Source organism: Biomphalaria glabrata, chromosome 13 (genome assembly GCF_947242115.1).
Source record: "Biomphalaria glabrata chromosome 13, xgBioGlab47.1, whole genome shotgun sequence".
Taxonomy (NCBI): domain Eukaryota; kingdom Metazoa; phylum Mollusca; class Gastropoda; family Planorbidae; genus Biomphalaria; species Biomphalaria glabrata.
Genome location: NC_074723.1, coordinates 30,023,700 through 30,038,473, shown reverse-complemented (window position 1 = coordinate 30,038,473; position 14,774 = coordinate 30,023,700). Strand labels below are relative to the sequence as shown.

The 14,774-nt window shown below is 35.2% G+C and overlaps 1 protein-coding gene across 6 annotated transcripts in view; it reads left to right on the top strand.

Annotated features, from left to right (window-relative positions):
• LOC106054004 (caspase-14-like) overlaps window positions 1–14,774 on the top strand; it is a 20,874-nt gene extending 6,100 nt beyond the window's left edge. For 5 of the 6 annotated variants that reach the window (XM_056008615.1, XM_056008614.1, XM_056008612.1 and 2 more), the window contains exons 4-10: window positions 131–260; window positions 3,600–3,616; window positions 5,263–5,430; window positions 8,487–8,742; window positions 9,602–9,766; window positions 11,715–11,827; window positions 14,341–14,774. In XM_056008615.1, coding sequence (XP_055864590.1) covers window positions 131–260; window positions 3,600–3,616; window positions 5,263–5,430; window positions 8,487–8,742; window positions 9,602–9,766; window positions 11,715–11,827; window positions 14,341–14,442 — 951 coding nt within the window. In that variant the 3' untranslated portion in view covers window positions 14,443–14,774. The remainder of the gene's footprint in view (window positions 1–130; window positions 261–3,599; window positions 3,617–5,262; window positions 5,431–8,486; window positions 8,743–9,601; window positions 9,767–11,714; window positions 11,828–14,340) is intronic. The other variant, XM_056008617.1, reaches the window with a different exon arrangement.

The following is a 14,774-nucleotide window of genomic DNA, read 5'->3' as shown; positions in this document are numbered from 1 at the left end:
GATATGATGCCTTCTCCTTTTCTCAGCTTTTATTTTAGATCTATGTTGTTTGCTGATGGCTAATCTTCTTGCCTCATATCTTGAAACTCTGATACTCATGGCTTCATTTCATTTCTGTTAATATCACTAGTTACCCATTCAGTGTCACCATGACATTTCAAGGAACTCAGCCCCCGAGACACAACATGTTACACAGCTACCTGTGCTTGAGTCTGGAATACCACCAACATACGATAGGCCTCAGGTGCCGCAATGGATGGGTAAGAATATTGTATTCATTTATTTCATGTGTTGTTTTTTTTAATCAAATTTTTACCTGGAAATAGCAAGTAAATATATAAAATAGCAAGTGGATAAGGATGTTTATATTTTATATATAAAATAGCAAGTGGATAAGGATGTTTATATATATATATATATATATATATAATAGCAAGAGGATAAGGATATTTATATATATATAAAAAAGTAAGTGGATAAGGATGTTTATATATATATAATAGCAAGAGGATAAGGATATTTATATATATATATATATAAAAGTAAGTGGATAAGGATGTTTATATATATATATAAAAGTAAGTGGATAAGGATGTTTATATATATATAATAGCAAGAGGATAAGGATATTTATATATATATATATAATAGCAAGTGGATAAGGATATTTATATATTATATATATAAAATAGTAAGTAAGTGGATAAGGATGTTTATATATATTGTGATCTATGGACTATGATGGACAATAATGATAAAAATGCAACAAACCAACCAACACCCAAGATAGGGAGCTTTTATATCATGTCCATTTATCTTGATGCTTACATCCTACTTATTCATATATAATCTAGTCAGGCATGTTAATTAGAGACTTGAACTCAATTAAGTCATTGGTTTTCCTGACTGATTCAGGTAACCTGTTCCATGCTCTAATAGCACTAAGGAAGAGCACTTGCATGAGTATATGGAATAAGAACTGTGCCTGACACGTAGCAGACTAGCTGCCGGCAGTAACCTTAGCAACTAGCTCCTCCTTTTTTCTAGAAGAATCTATTATGGAAGTGCTTAGACGCTATTAAAAGCGCGATTTGCTGGGAAATTGTTTTAAGCGTCAGTTGTCAGATGGAACTTAAAGAGACAAATCGCATAAATTTCAGTTGTAGAATTAATATATTTGTTTGAATTTATTTGTTAACAAGCTTAGAAGAAGATATTCAATTGATACAGTTTCATTTGTACATTTTTGTATATTGTGAGTGATTCCTAGTCCTTGAATTAAAGTTGTGTATTTTGAATTAAAGGATCTTCATTATTTGAATTTCTAAAGATATTTAACATCTACATATGAATCCCCAGCACGTCACAAGAACCATATTGTTACGTTCTCTCCTATTCAGGCCTTCTATAAACACTGCTAAACACAACACAACACATCAAGAACTTGACAACAAGGCTCCAAATAATCTGGTACTTTAATAAGGGTCAAATAAAACAGCCAATATGACACAATAGGCAACACAATCAACTACTACACGGTTAGACTGTATATCACGTACTAAACTCATAAACTCTTCTGTCTCTTCTTGGACTCGTACGTTTCACTGGCGAAATTCACTGGGACCGACTTCATGGCCGACTAACAGTCCCGGTCTCCGGTCTTGAACTGCCAGTTTTTTACACACTGTGTCTCTGGTCTGCGCAGGCCTATGATCAGATGACCATAACACTCGTCATATTTGTGTGTAAAATTCATACCAGTACTGTCCTTTGTCTATTGACAGCCCTTGACCTGTGTGATTGGCCTGAGTCGTGTGTGTCAGTAGGCCGCTCACTGATTAACCCTTTTGCGCCGCCAATAGGGTTATAACATTATTGTGACAGTGCCTCTGTCTTTGTGTTTTCAGTGTCAAGCTTTGATTTCTGAACAAATACCATTAAGTAGGTCATTTATGTCAATTAGAAACATGAGTGTGTCTAATGTTTCTTGGTGTTGATTAGCACTCCAGACAGTGGAAAACAAATTATATGAAGGAGTGCAACCACCATCAGATATTGTTGTCTTTACAGACTCCCAATCTACTCTGCAAGCACTTAACAGCAGCACCTCAAACAGCCCAAGAGAGTTGACAACACTCATTGTGATAATCCACCAGATGATATCAAAATTAAATATCAATATTACACTACAGTGGATCCCTGGACACATTGGCATCATGGGAAATGAAAAGGCAGATAAGCTATCAAAGGCAGGTTCATCTATGGAACAACCAGACAGACCTGTTAACTACCTCACCCTAAGGTCAATGTTAGTCAACAATCACAAAGAGGTGTGGCTCAACCAATGGGCATCAGGAAACACAGGCAGAGCCATGTACAGAGAAATGACTACGCCTAACAAACTGGACAGTATTAACTTCCTCCCCCGCAAAGAACAATCTACAATCTTCCAACTAAGAACAGGACACACACCACTATTAAATTACCACCTGAACAAAATAAACTCCACACAACTACCCCTTTGCAGACATTGCGGCCACCCCTTTGAAACCGTAAACCATATCCTCTTTGAATGCCACTCCCTAATCCACCTTAGGCAGACCCTACTTCCACTACAGCCCAACATAACCAACACCCTTTACGGCAGTGCTGAACAACTGAAGAAAACAGCACACTTTTTTTCCTTGGCACAGTCTGCAAAAGAGCTCACAGCTCAGCAGCAATAAAGCTGGCTAGAAGAAGAAGAAGAAGGTGTTGATTAGGAGCCATTGATTATAACAGTTTGTTCTCTCCCTATCAGAAAATCCTGAATCCCTTGGTGTAATGGACCAGTAATGCTAAAATATTTTAGTTGCATCCTCAATCATTCCACACTGAAGTGGCACAGTTTTGACTTGATTGAACATTTAATCCTTTTAAAACTCAATCCTTATATAAGCAACATAAATCAAAACAAATTAGAAATCAAAAGTAATAAATACAATATAAAATGAAAATAATGACAATAATGGAGATTAACTGACTGTAGACTGAATTGACACAAGTATGCAACTTGGTCTTTCTCTTTTATAGTATTTGAAAGACTTCTAAAAGTCACATTAACTTTTGGCTCTTTTCTAGAAGGTTCTAAAAATCTGAAAAAAATTTTTGGACCTACATATAAATAATGCCCTCTTGATTAATATACGCAGTGGTCAAGAAATACTTGAAAATAGTGTGGCCACAATAATTGGTGAAGGTAAAAGTAAAGAAGGTTTTTGCTTAAAATGTTATTAATAATAATAGTAATAAATAATGATTCATGGTGGCACGGTGGCTTCCAAAACTGGGATCCTGGTTTCAAATCTCTTAGGGATTCTTAATTTCTGGATTTCTTGGGCTCCCCTGAGTCCACCCAACTCTAATTGGCACCTGGCTTAAGTATAAACAGTTGGTCATTATGCTGGCCACATGACACGCTGCTGATTAACCATTGGCCAAAGAAACAGATGACCTTACCATCATCACCTGATAGATGGTAAAAGGGGAACTAGAGGATTAATTTTGTTCTATTTTCCATGGCTTCTAAACTAACATTATTGTTTCTTTTGATTTTTCAGCATCCAATGATGAAGAGGTATGTACAGCAGTATGTATAGCTAATTTACATATAACTTTGATGTTTAACACTGAAGTCATAGTTCATTTCTTGCTTAGATGCATACGATTAAAATAGCATTAGGCTGACCTTGCGTTCATTGTCTGTTTTAATTATTTCTGTCTTGTCTTGTTCTCAGAAAAAGTTACAGCAAAGCTATAACTACACTAGTATATTAATAGTAAATGACATGTTTGCATGTGCCTATATCTTCACATTGTGTCTGGCTTGTTGGAGTGTATTCTCAGTAGTTGTAATAGATTTTAGAAGATCCTTTGTTCTCTGATGAACATTATAAAATACAAAACACACACAGCAAATCAAAGAATAGACATTGCACATTACAAACATTTAAAAAAGAGTATTCACATTTGATAGAATGACAAAATATGGAAATCACTTTAAAAAATTAGTTAAACCAAGCTATAAATATCAATTCACCTTCACCTATCTCTTAGTCTGTTGGACCAATGGGGCACCACACAATAATTGTCAACTGTCTTTCTCCATTCCTCTCTGTCTTTTGCCTTGGATAGAACCTCTTTCAATGGCAGGCCCGTCTATTCTTTTATGTTGTCTTCCCATCGCTTTCTATGTCTGCCTCTTCTTCTTTTTCCCAGTACTGTTCCGTGAAGGATGGTATTTGCAAGCCCCAAAGACCTTGTAATATGACCATATAGTTTTAGTTTCCATTTCTTTACAATAGTTAGCAGGTCATCATGAGGTCCAATTATTGTAGTAACCCTGTCTATAATCTCTATGTTTGTGATGCGGTCTTTAAATGTGATACCTAGGATCCTTCCATAGCATCTCAATTCTATTGCTAGGATCCTCCTCTCTAGGTCTGAAGTCAGCTTTTAAGACTTGCAAGCATATAAGAATGTTGCTATGACCAGGGAGCATGTCAGTCTGACTTTTTTTGATGTTGAGTTCTATGCCTCTGTCAATGTCAACTGAAAAATATCCCTTAAACAAAGCAAATGAATATATTTCAATTAACATGTTGAAAAATGACATCAATATTCAGTGTTAAATTCTGTTCCTTTATGTTCTTAATATAAAAAGTGAGGGAATTAGTTGCTTTAATAAAAAAAAAAGGTTTCTGGCTCAGGTCATAGTGGAGACTATTGAGTTTAAGCCTGATTATACCCTGCTCTAAATGGGGAGACCAGAAGTAAAAGTGATTTGTTGTTGTGCTTGATACATTTCTCCTTTCAAACCATGGGCAATATAATTGGATTAACTTGATTAACTTTACCACCCGATAGTAAAAAAATAAAAGTCTATAGGGCAGATGATGTAAAGGTCATCTGTTTTTGAGGCCCACGGTTAACTAAGGTGTCATGTGGCCAGTACAACGACCAATTGCCTTTACTTTTTCCCCAACTAATGTCAGGTACCCATTAAAGCTGGGTGGACTCAGAGGCGCCCAAAGATTCCGAAATAAAAAATCCCAGTCTTCATCAAGATTTGAACCCGGGACCCCCAGTTATGAAGCCAAGTGCTTTACCGCTCAGCCACCGCGCCTCCACCACCCAATAGGCCTTATAGAAATTTTGAAGAGTATCTTTACTTTAATTCATATTGTATATTTTTTTCAATGTTGTGTGTATGTTTATCACTAGGTTTATTGCATGGACACGCAGCCAAGAGGAATGGCATTGATCATCAACAATGTTCATTTTAAATCTTTTTCTGTCAGAAATGGCAGTGATGCGGATGTTAGTCATTTGTCCAAGATGTTTGAAAAACTGAAATTTTCAATCTGCTGTAAGGGTAATCTGACAGCTGAGGTAATTATTGCCATGGTAAATTGATCTCATGGCACCGTTTCATTTAATAATTCATGTTCTTCATAGTAAAATATTGTAACGTTTCTCACTATCCAGGCCCTCTGCAAACTGCATCACACGACACAACCAATTCAAACAACTTGACAACTCAGGGCTCCAAAGTAACGTAACAGTTTAATGTCAAATACATAACAGCCGATACTGTACAATAGCATCAACATAATGCTGACCTCTGCCTTGACCTTGCCTCTGTTCCTGACTGACTTTACACCGTACTGGTTCTGACTTTGCCTCGTACTGGTGACATTGCGAGGTAACGTGAAGCGTCTTGACTCTGACACATTCGCTCTTATATAGGGTCCCTATAGGGCTTCTAGAACCAGATGACCATTCTGGTTAATACATGACTACATTTGTCTTGACCTGCGTGCGTGCTATTTACAACACAGGTCCTTTTCTAACTGGCGTGTACTGTCACTCGTCACGGCTGACCGCTCAACTAGCGCTGGACTGGGGGGATTTGCGTGGGCAAAAACTCACACACAGCGCCAGCCCCATTTGTTTACCACCAAGTTTATAACAATATGAATCATGAAATATTAATAAAATCCTCAAATCCCCCATTTTTACTGCCAGCTATAAAATCTTCTAACATTATAATGATAACTTACCTGCCATTACCTTTATTATCATAATCTATTGAGCTCAAATTTGTAATGGGTTTGTGATTTTTTGTAATGGAATTAGGAAAATTCAGTTTAAACAGTGAATAATTTCTCCCATACTATTGACTTAGCAGGGGATTCTTTTTGGCTCAGATCTGAACACATCAAGTGCAGCTTTTATATTGCTTGATAATGGCAGAGGCATAGTTTATATAATGAGTAGGTTAGCCAGTTGAAAACTTTAAGCGTGACAAACAATAGCCAGAATATGATTTTCTTATTAGTCTTACAATACAGACTGTTTGACATTATATAGTGGCTGAGCGGTAAAGCACTTGGCTTCATAACTGGGGGTCCCGGGTTCAAATCTTGATGAAGACTGGGATTTTTTATTTCGGGATCTTTTGGCGCCTCTGAGTCCACCCAGCTTTAATGGGTACCTGACATTAGTTGGGTAAAAAGTAAAGGTGGTTGGTCATTGTGCTGGCCACATAACACCCTCGTTAACCGTGGGCCTCAAAAACAGATGACCTTTACATCATCTGCCCTATAGACCATAAGGTCTGAAAGGGGAACTTATATATTTAAATACAATTACATTTCTGTAATTTAATAACAGTAGGAGGGAGGATTTCACCATCAATCATTCATGCTTAATTATTTTAATCAAGTAAAGTATATTCAAGACCTTGAAAACAAAAGGGCAGATGATGTTAAGTTCACTAGTCTGTTGCACAAATTGAGAGATTTATTAAAATTAAAAGATGAAATAAGATTTAAAAAAAACAACATTTTTACTAACTAATAGTTGACATCTAATTACTATTAATTAAAAAATAGTCATATGTCATAACATAATTAATTTTGATTTTATTCTAATAGCCCATGTGACTATGCCCATTTTTGACCAATTTGTTAGATTATACTTTAAAGTTTTGTCTTGTGATCTAAAACCTTTGAAAGGGGAATGATACTATGACAAGGATTGCAGTGGTTGCCTAGATTGATTTAACTAACTTAACTAGTCCCAAATCAATAACTGAACAGCGGTCTACCTTTTTGCCTGTTCTCTGTCAACTTTTCCTCTCAACAGTGATAAACATGCAGATCTAAATGGTTTTGCCTTCAGCATTTTCAGAAGCTATCTTACAAAAGATATGTACCACTATATATCTGAATAGCAAGAAAACTGTTCTTCATTGTATCCCAAAATAGAGAGTAATGTCAAGCAAAAAATTAACCATTTCTTAGTCAAAATTTATGTTGTTCGATGGTTTTTGTTAGCCTGGCCATCCAGAAACTTCTGTAACTAGTACCTTTCAAAGCTGTTGTAATCAACATCATAGGTACACAGTGGGGGTAAATGTTAATAGAATAAGATTATCGTTATAATTTAATCACAAACCAGACTGTGAAATCCTACAGTTGACACAGACTGTTGACTCCTTCAAGGAATATGGAAAATTACTGTAATTCTGACCACAAGTACATCTCTGACAACAAAGAAAAAATAAAGACCATTCAAAAACTTATTGTAAAAGCATGCAATATTGCTATAATTTACATATTATATACATAATGATTTTATTGCAATTTACCCAAGAATGTACTGTATTTTCGCCCATACAGGTAAAATCTGTATACCCTGCACAAGTTACAAAATAAGTAAAAACAAAATTTTACAATCTACACCCTTATACACCTGCTTGTGCAAAATGTGACTTGGCGTAAACTACTGGTATACCTTGTATTTGTTTTCTTGAGGTTTCTTCTTCTAGCCAGCTTTATTGCTGCTGAGCTGTGAGCTCTTTTGCAGACTGTGCCAAGGAAAAAAAGTGTGCTAATTTCTTCAGTTGTTCAGCACTGCCATACAGGGTGTTGGTTATGTTGGGCTGTAGTGGAAGTAGGGTCTGCCTAAGGTGGGTTAGGGAGGGCATTCAAAGAGGATATGGTTTACGGTTTCAAAGGGGTGGGCACAGTGTCTGTAAAGGGGTAGTTGTGTGGAGTTTATTTTGTTCAGGTGGTAATTTAATAGTGGTGTGTGTCCTGTTCTTACACTAAAATACACTAAATGCCAAGGAATTTCTTGAGGTTTAGAATGAAATGTTCATAAAACTATCCAATTAAGATATCACAACCACACTGCTAACTGTTGGAGGTATAAAGACCTGGATGTCCATAGTTTCCACTAGGCTTTGTTTATGAGTAAAATAATTTTTTTAAATCCCACCCCTTGTATACCCTGCCAGCTGCCATTCGTTTGTTAAAACTTGTATGACCTCCAGCTTATGTGCACAAAAATAATGTACTTTTCTTTGGCATAAAGGAAGTCTATTATATTAAATATTGTGATAAAATTCTGAACTTTTAAAGTAATATTTTCTTTTCTAGCAAATGAAACAAGAATGTAAAAAGTTTGCCAAAGATCGAAATCTTCAAAATGTCTCAGCTCTATCAGTGGTTATACTGACACATGGCTCAACAAATGAATGCTATTTTGGCATAGATGGATTTATAGGCCGTGACAACATACCAGTTAAGAACACCTACATCACAAAGACTGAGCTGGCTCAAATCTTCAACTCAAGGAACTGTCCTTTAATGAAAGAGAAACCCAAGCTGTTTATTATTCAGGCTTGCAGGGGAGGTAAGGTGTACATATAAAAATGCTGAATAAAAAAATAAAAGTACCCCTTTCAGGCCTTGTGATCTATCGGACAAATGATATTAAAGTAACCTGTTTGTTTGGCCAATGGTTAACAAGCAGGATGTCATGTGGCCAACACAATGACCAACCACCTAAAGTTTCCCCAACCAAATTCAGGTACCTATTAGAGTTGGGTAGACTCAGGGGCGTCCTAAAAATCCAGAAATTCAAAATATCAGTCTTCACCGGGATTCGAACCCAAGACCTCAGGCTTGGAAGCCAAGTCCTTAACCACCCAGCCACTGCTCCCCTTAAAAGTAAAGTTTCCCTTTCAGACCTTTTAATTTATAGAGCAAATGATGTTAAGGTCATCTGTTTCTTTGGCCAACAGTTAACGAGCAGGGTGTCATGTAGCCAGCACAACAACCAACCCTCTTACTTTCTCAACTAAAGTCAGGTACCCATTAGAGTTGGATAGTCTCTGACCGCCCTAAAAATCCCATAGTTCAAAAGCCCTGTCTTCACCAAGATTCAAACCCAGGACCCCAGGTTTGAAAGCCAAGTGCTAAACCACTCAGCCACCTTGCCCCCAATGCTGAGTTAATCTTAAAAAAAAATGAGATGTGACTGTCATCATGTCAGATTTACATTGAATAATGATTTTTCTCATCATGTTTTTTTTTGTAAATGAATGAAGTAGTGGTACCAAGTTCTTTTCTTTCTTGTCCTTTTTAGCTTGTTCTTTCTCATAAGTTACAGATAAAAAAGTTAAATTTAACACAAATCAATACATTTAAAAAAGAAAACTTTACACAGACTTCTGATTGTAATGTAAATTTACATCAAACTCAATCTCTAGAGGATGAAAATCCAACAGAAACAAAGTATCAGTCTTTGTCTGGGCCTATCATGAACTCTGACACTCCTAGAAGTGAGATCCAGGAGGATTCTCCAACACAAGTTCCAAATGCGTCACCTCGTGCGGATACAGCGGATATGTGCTTTGTTCACTCATCTTCTATGGGTAATTACTGTTTATTGTCTGGAACAAAATTGTGTGGGCAATCACCGATCATTTCCCTTGTAAGTTTCTGATCATTATGTCCTAGCCTTAAATCTGCTGTGGTGAAGGGATGAATTCAGGCAGGGTTTTAACTCTGAAGTGTCAGGTGGGTTTTGTCCTCGCGCTCATCTAGGGTATGATGTACTCCGCCGGGCTCCCCACCTGAACAGTGTTTATTAACTTTATGCCGGGGTTATAATTTAGCCTTGGCTCGTCTGCCTGGGCACCCCTAACAGTCTAGTAATCAATTTATGCAATAACTATCTAGGAACGAATAAACCAAATATTAACGTATACTAGTGAATAACAATATTGCATATAACAACAAAGGTTTAATGAGTTAATGATATATATGATATTCTGAGGCATACATTATGAATAAATATCAATAGCAATTACAAATTACATTCAAAGGACTATAGCACACCTTAATCTCAGTGCCATAGTCAATCAGGCCTCACAACGCCAACCCAACGCCAACGGGCAATAGTCAACTACCAAGCCTACAACTCAAGACTTGACTCCAGCAGAGTCCCAAGCCTGCATCCCTAGATAAGAAAAATACACACTCCTTTGATACCGCCCTTCTCACGATTAAAAAAGAAACGATTTTAGGTCTACGACATGTAGAAGATAGTAAAATAAACTAACTTACCCAATACTGGGGAATAACACCACACAGATAACTCAATCTCAAGGCACACCAAGAGAACACAAAGAGACTCATCTCAAGGCACAACAAGAGAACAATGACACTAATATAGCGCATCCTTAGAAACAGAACTAATAAGACCTTATGGTGCTCAAACGAAAATACCGTACAAGATGCGCATGACATGAAGCACATACCACGCTCCCTTCAACCATCCTAATGTTCTTGAAAACCAATCAGAATGTAGAGAAGAGTGACTGTCACGTGGGGTATACATCAAGGTTGCCAGAGAAATGTATATTAACAGCATGTTTTTTTGACTCATTGGCTTCTGGTAGCTTTGAGTTTCTACACATGTAGTGAAGATTATTAGAAATAAAACACATTTTATATTTCATTTCATTTGCAACTTGTTTCAAGGGGGCCCAATCAGTTCATTGTGTTATTAGTTTCATTTTTATGTCCTGTGAATTTATAATTAAACTATAATTATGTGTGTTTTATTGCTTGAAATACAGTGTCTATTCTCTCACTTAATGACATAAAACTCAAATATTATTTTTACCTTGGTTACGCCAATAATAGAATATGCATCCTCTGTTTGGGACCCCTCAACTCAAGAAAACATTAAGAAACTGTAACTGACACAAAATAGAGCAGTGAGATCCATAACAAAAGAATAGTCACATTTAATTAGAGTAACACCTTTAGTAAAATCACTAAAACAAGACTTAAAAGTAAAGTAGCAATTTTACATAAAACACTAAACCATAATATTCAAATACAAAATCTATTAAAATACTTAGACACAAAGATAAAGGCATATTCCTTATTCCATATGCTAGGACAAAATTGTACAAATGCTCTTTATTCCCTAGTGCTATTAGAGTATGGAATGGGTTGCCTGAGTCAGTCAGGAAAACCAATGACTTTGCAGAATTTAAATCATTGGTAAGCATGCTTGACTATATTGACCTAGGGACATGGGTAGGATGTAATCATCTTTTTTTTTTAAATTAATGTCTGTATTTCATAAGATGATACATTTATATTTGTATTTAATTATATTCAATATAATCCAGTTTTCTATGTACTGGTGATAATTATAATAATAATCTTTATTGTCCAAAAGATAATTTTGTCTTAAAATGTGTGCATTGAAAAAACAAACGTTATAACTATATCAAGGGTTGTCTGTGCTTTGATTTAATTTTAACTCTCCAATTAGTAACTAAATACTTCTTTTTGATTTTCAAGGTTATAAAGCCTACAGAGATGTCACCAGAGGGAGCCCTTTTATAGAGGACTTCACAGATCTTATTATGAATAAATCCAGTGCAACTGATGAATTCTTACACATTGTTCAAAAGGTAAAAGCACTTTATTATCATGATTTATTGTTATACATATGTAACTTACATGAATGTTTAAAGGGAAACTCCGATAGTTTTTCAAATTTTAGTTATTGACTTATTTAAATTCTGCGTAAAAAGTTGTAATAGTAAACATTATATCATTTTTTATTTAAATGCTCAGAAAATTTTATATTTAATAAATTAGACAGAAAATTCTTCAAGCCCCCCAAAAAACTGGGTTCTGCGAGATTTTGTTTTATTTCATGCGTCACTTCCCTAAACAATACTGAAAGAGAAACTTGATTTAACCAATCGTATCGCTTCATTCTTACAGTAGCTGTTAGGCTTAGTGACGGCCTAGTCCAGAGCTATGATACAGTTATATATATAAACATGTATAGATAGATCCAAAAGCATTAGGATAACCAACTCGAGAAAAAAAGTAACATTTTCATCTAAGCCTCTCCCTATCCCAAGAAGTAAATAGATCGTGTGTCTGAATGATTCGAACAAGCTGGTCAGTGTAAGGCTAGTTGAGACTGTGTAGTCGGTCATGACAAGACAACCAAGCGATAGTGTTTGTTGTGTGTTGAGTGGTCTGGCGAGAAAATACACACTGCCGTGATTAGTCAAGCATGTAAATCTACTTTTAATACGCATTTTTTCTTTGCTTACAAGATCCTAGATCTAACTGCATAGACAAAGATATATTTCTTTTACGAGAATGTAAACTTTGCTGTATGGTCTCCTGTTATACAATAAGTCAGTAGATTAAAACACCTTTGTGACGTCACATAGAAACCTGGTGAAAGTCTGACTGTTTTGGATGCACAGGAAAATTACGTCGGAAAAACATCAATTACTAAGTTACTATTGCAAATAAAAAAAAAAGAAGAATATATTCATTATCTGAAAATCAAAACACATATTATATCAAAAATTGTCAAAACCATCGGAGTTTCCCTTTAAGATACAATCTTGACTGGTCCAAATATAGAGAGAAATATGACTGGGACTAGCTGTAGTCAGACTGAATCTGAAAAAAAAAACGGTTCCTATCAAGCGCTTTGGAGGCTAAAGGAATGAAATTTCATGCAAATATTTGCAATAGTTAAAGAGATCTCTTATTTAGTGAGTGTTAACTTAGAAATATTTGGATGGCTGCCTGGTCGTTCAGATTTAATCGATGGTCCCGGGTTCAAACCCTGCCCGCTCCCATCCCCCGTCGTCCTGCGGGAGGTTTGGACTAGGAAGTAATTATCTTCAACTCTGAAGGAACATCTGAAACATGTAAAACATTTTACAAACAAACATATATAGTAGATTCCTTTTTGCTTCAGTGACCACTGGTCAGTAATGACAAGCTTTGGTTGCTATCATATTTAGAGTCTTAGTTTAGAATCGGGTTCAGTTAGGTTTGGTAGATACAAAGTCTTTTTTTCTTTTCACTTGGTTTTGTCTAATTTTAAAGCTGATTCTCGAGATGTAAAATGCCACAGAGAGATAGCTATTTATAGGTTGTTTTTTTGTTTAGTCTTCACTCTCTAAATTCTATTTTGCATTTACCTTTTTAATCATTACATACCTCACATTTTAGGTAGCCCACTTTGGCAGTCATTGTATATTCAGAGTTAAAAGAAGTTATTAAAAAAACACATACATATAAAAATCTTTCTTGTTGGAATATTGTTACAACTAAATAAAAATAAAAATAAGCTCACCACAGTTGATGAAAAATTTACAGTAATTTTTGTTTTTTTACTCAATCTGCTAGACTTCTTGAGTTATTAGTTAGTGATGAGTTTGTTTTGGTTTCTTTTAAAGTCTCTTACTTGTGTGTTGGTTTGGTTGACAGTAGGCTTTGAGTTTGAATAGTTTGGTGTTTTGTTTTATTCCTATATTTTATACACAAAAAAAAAGCTATAACAAGACTTGAATTTTTTATTTCTAACAAGAATGTTACACTATAAATAGATTATATATATATTTTTTTTTTTATTGTAACAGTAGCCACAACTTGAATTTATATAATAATTATCATTATCATCATCTTTCCTTTGTGTTCCTCATGGAACATAGGGCCTCAGTAAAACCATGCCACTCTCCATGGTCTCTTGCTAGTTTTTTAATGGCTTCCCAGCTCTTTCCTGTCCTCTCTGCTTCTAGTACACTGTGTTGTGACATTCATTTTGTTCTCCCTCTACAAAACTACATCTTGTGCCCTGGGGTGCCTTTTCTGATGGTGTGACCAATCCATCTCCACTTCCTAAGATCTGAACCTTTTATTTTTCTGTCCACTCATCTCCCACAGTTTAGTGTTTTTTTATTTTTGTTGTATAATAATATAATAATTATACTTCTAGACAAAAATTACTTAAGATAGCTAATGAAATCAGTTACTGTTTTATTTACTTCATTCTTAACAAAAAAATTTTTACAATGCAATAAACTTAAAAGAGAAAATAAACATTTCTCTTTTTTTTTCCATATCAAGCATTAAATGTATAAAATTTTTAATATCTTTTCAGTTGCAAAGGGCCTTTAGTCAAAAACTTTTGAGTAACTCAAAGATGACATTGCCAGATTTCTCTACACAGTTGGTCAAAAGTTGGTATATCATTCCTGCATAGTCTTAAAAGAATAATGGATTGGTGTAAAATGTGTAAATAATTATATCATTTATTGTTTAATTTTTTAAAGATATTTCACTATAGGTATATCATTCCTGCATAGTCTTAAAAGACTAATGGATTGGTGTAAAATGCGTAAATAATTATATCATTTATTGTTTCATTTTTGAAAGTTATTTCACTAAATTGAAATGTATCCCTGTGACATTCAAACTGTTGTAGTACTGGTACACTAATATATCTTTTCTTATTCTTTTATTGAAATTCTGGAAACAATTGTTGTTTTTTTTTTTTGTTTGTTTTTTTTGTGTAAATAATGTAAAACTATTCTT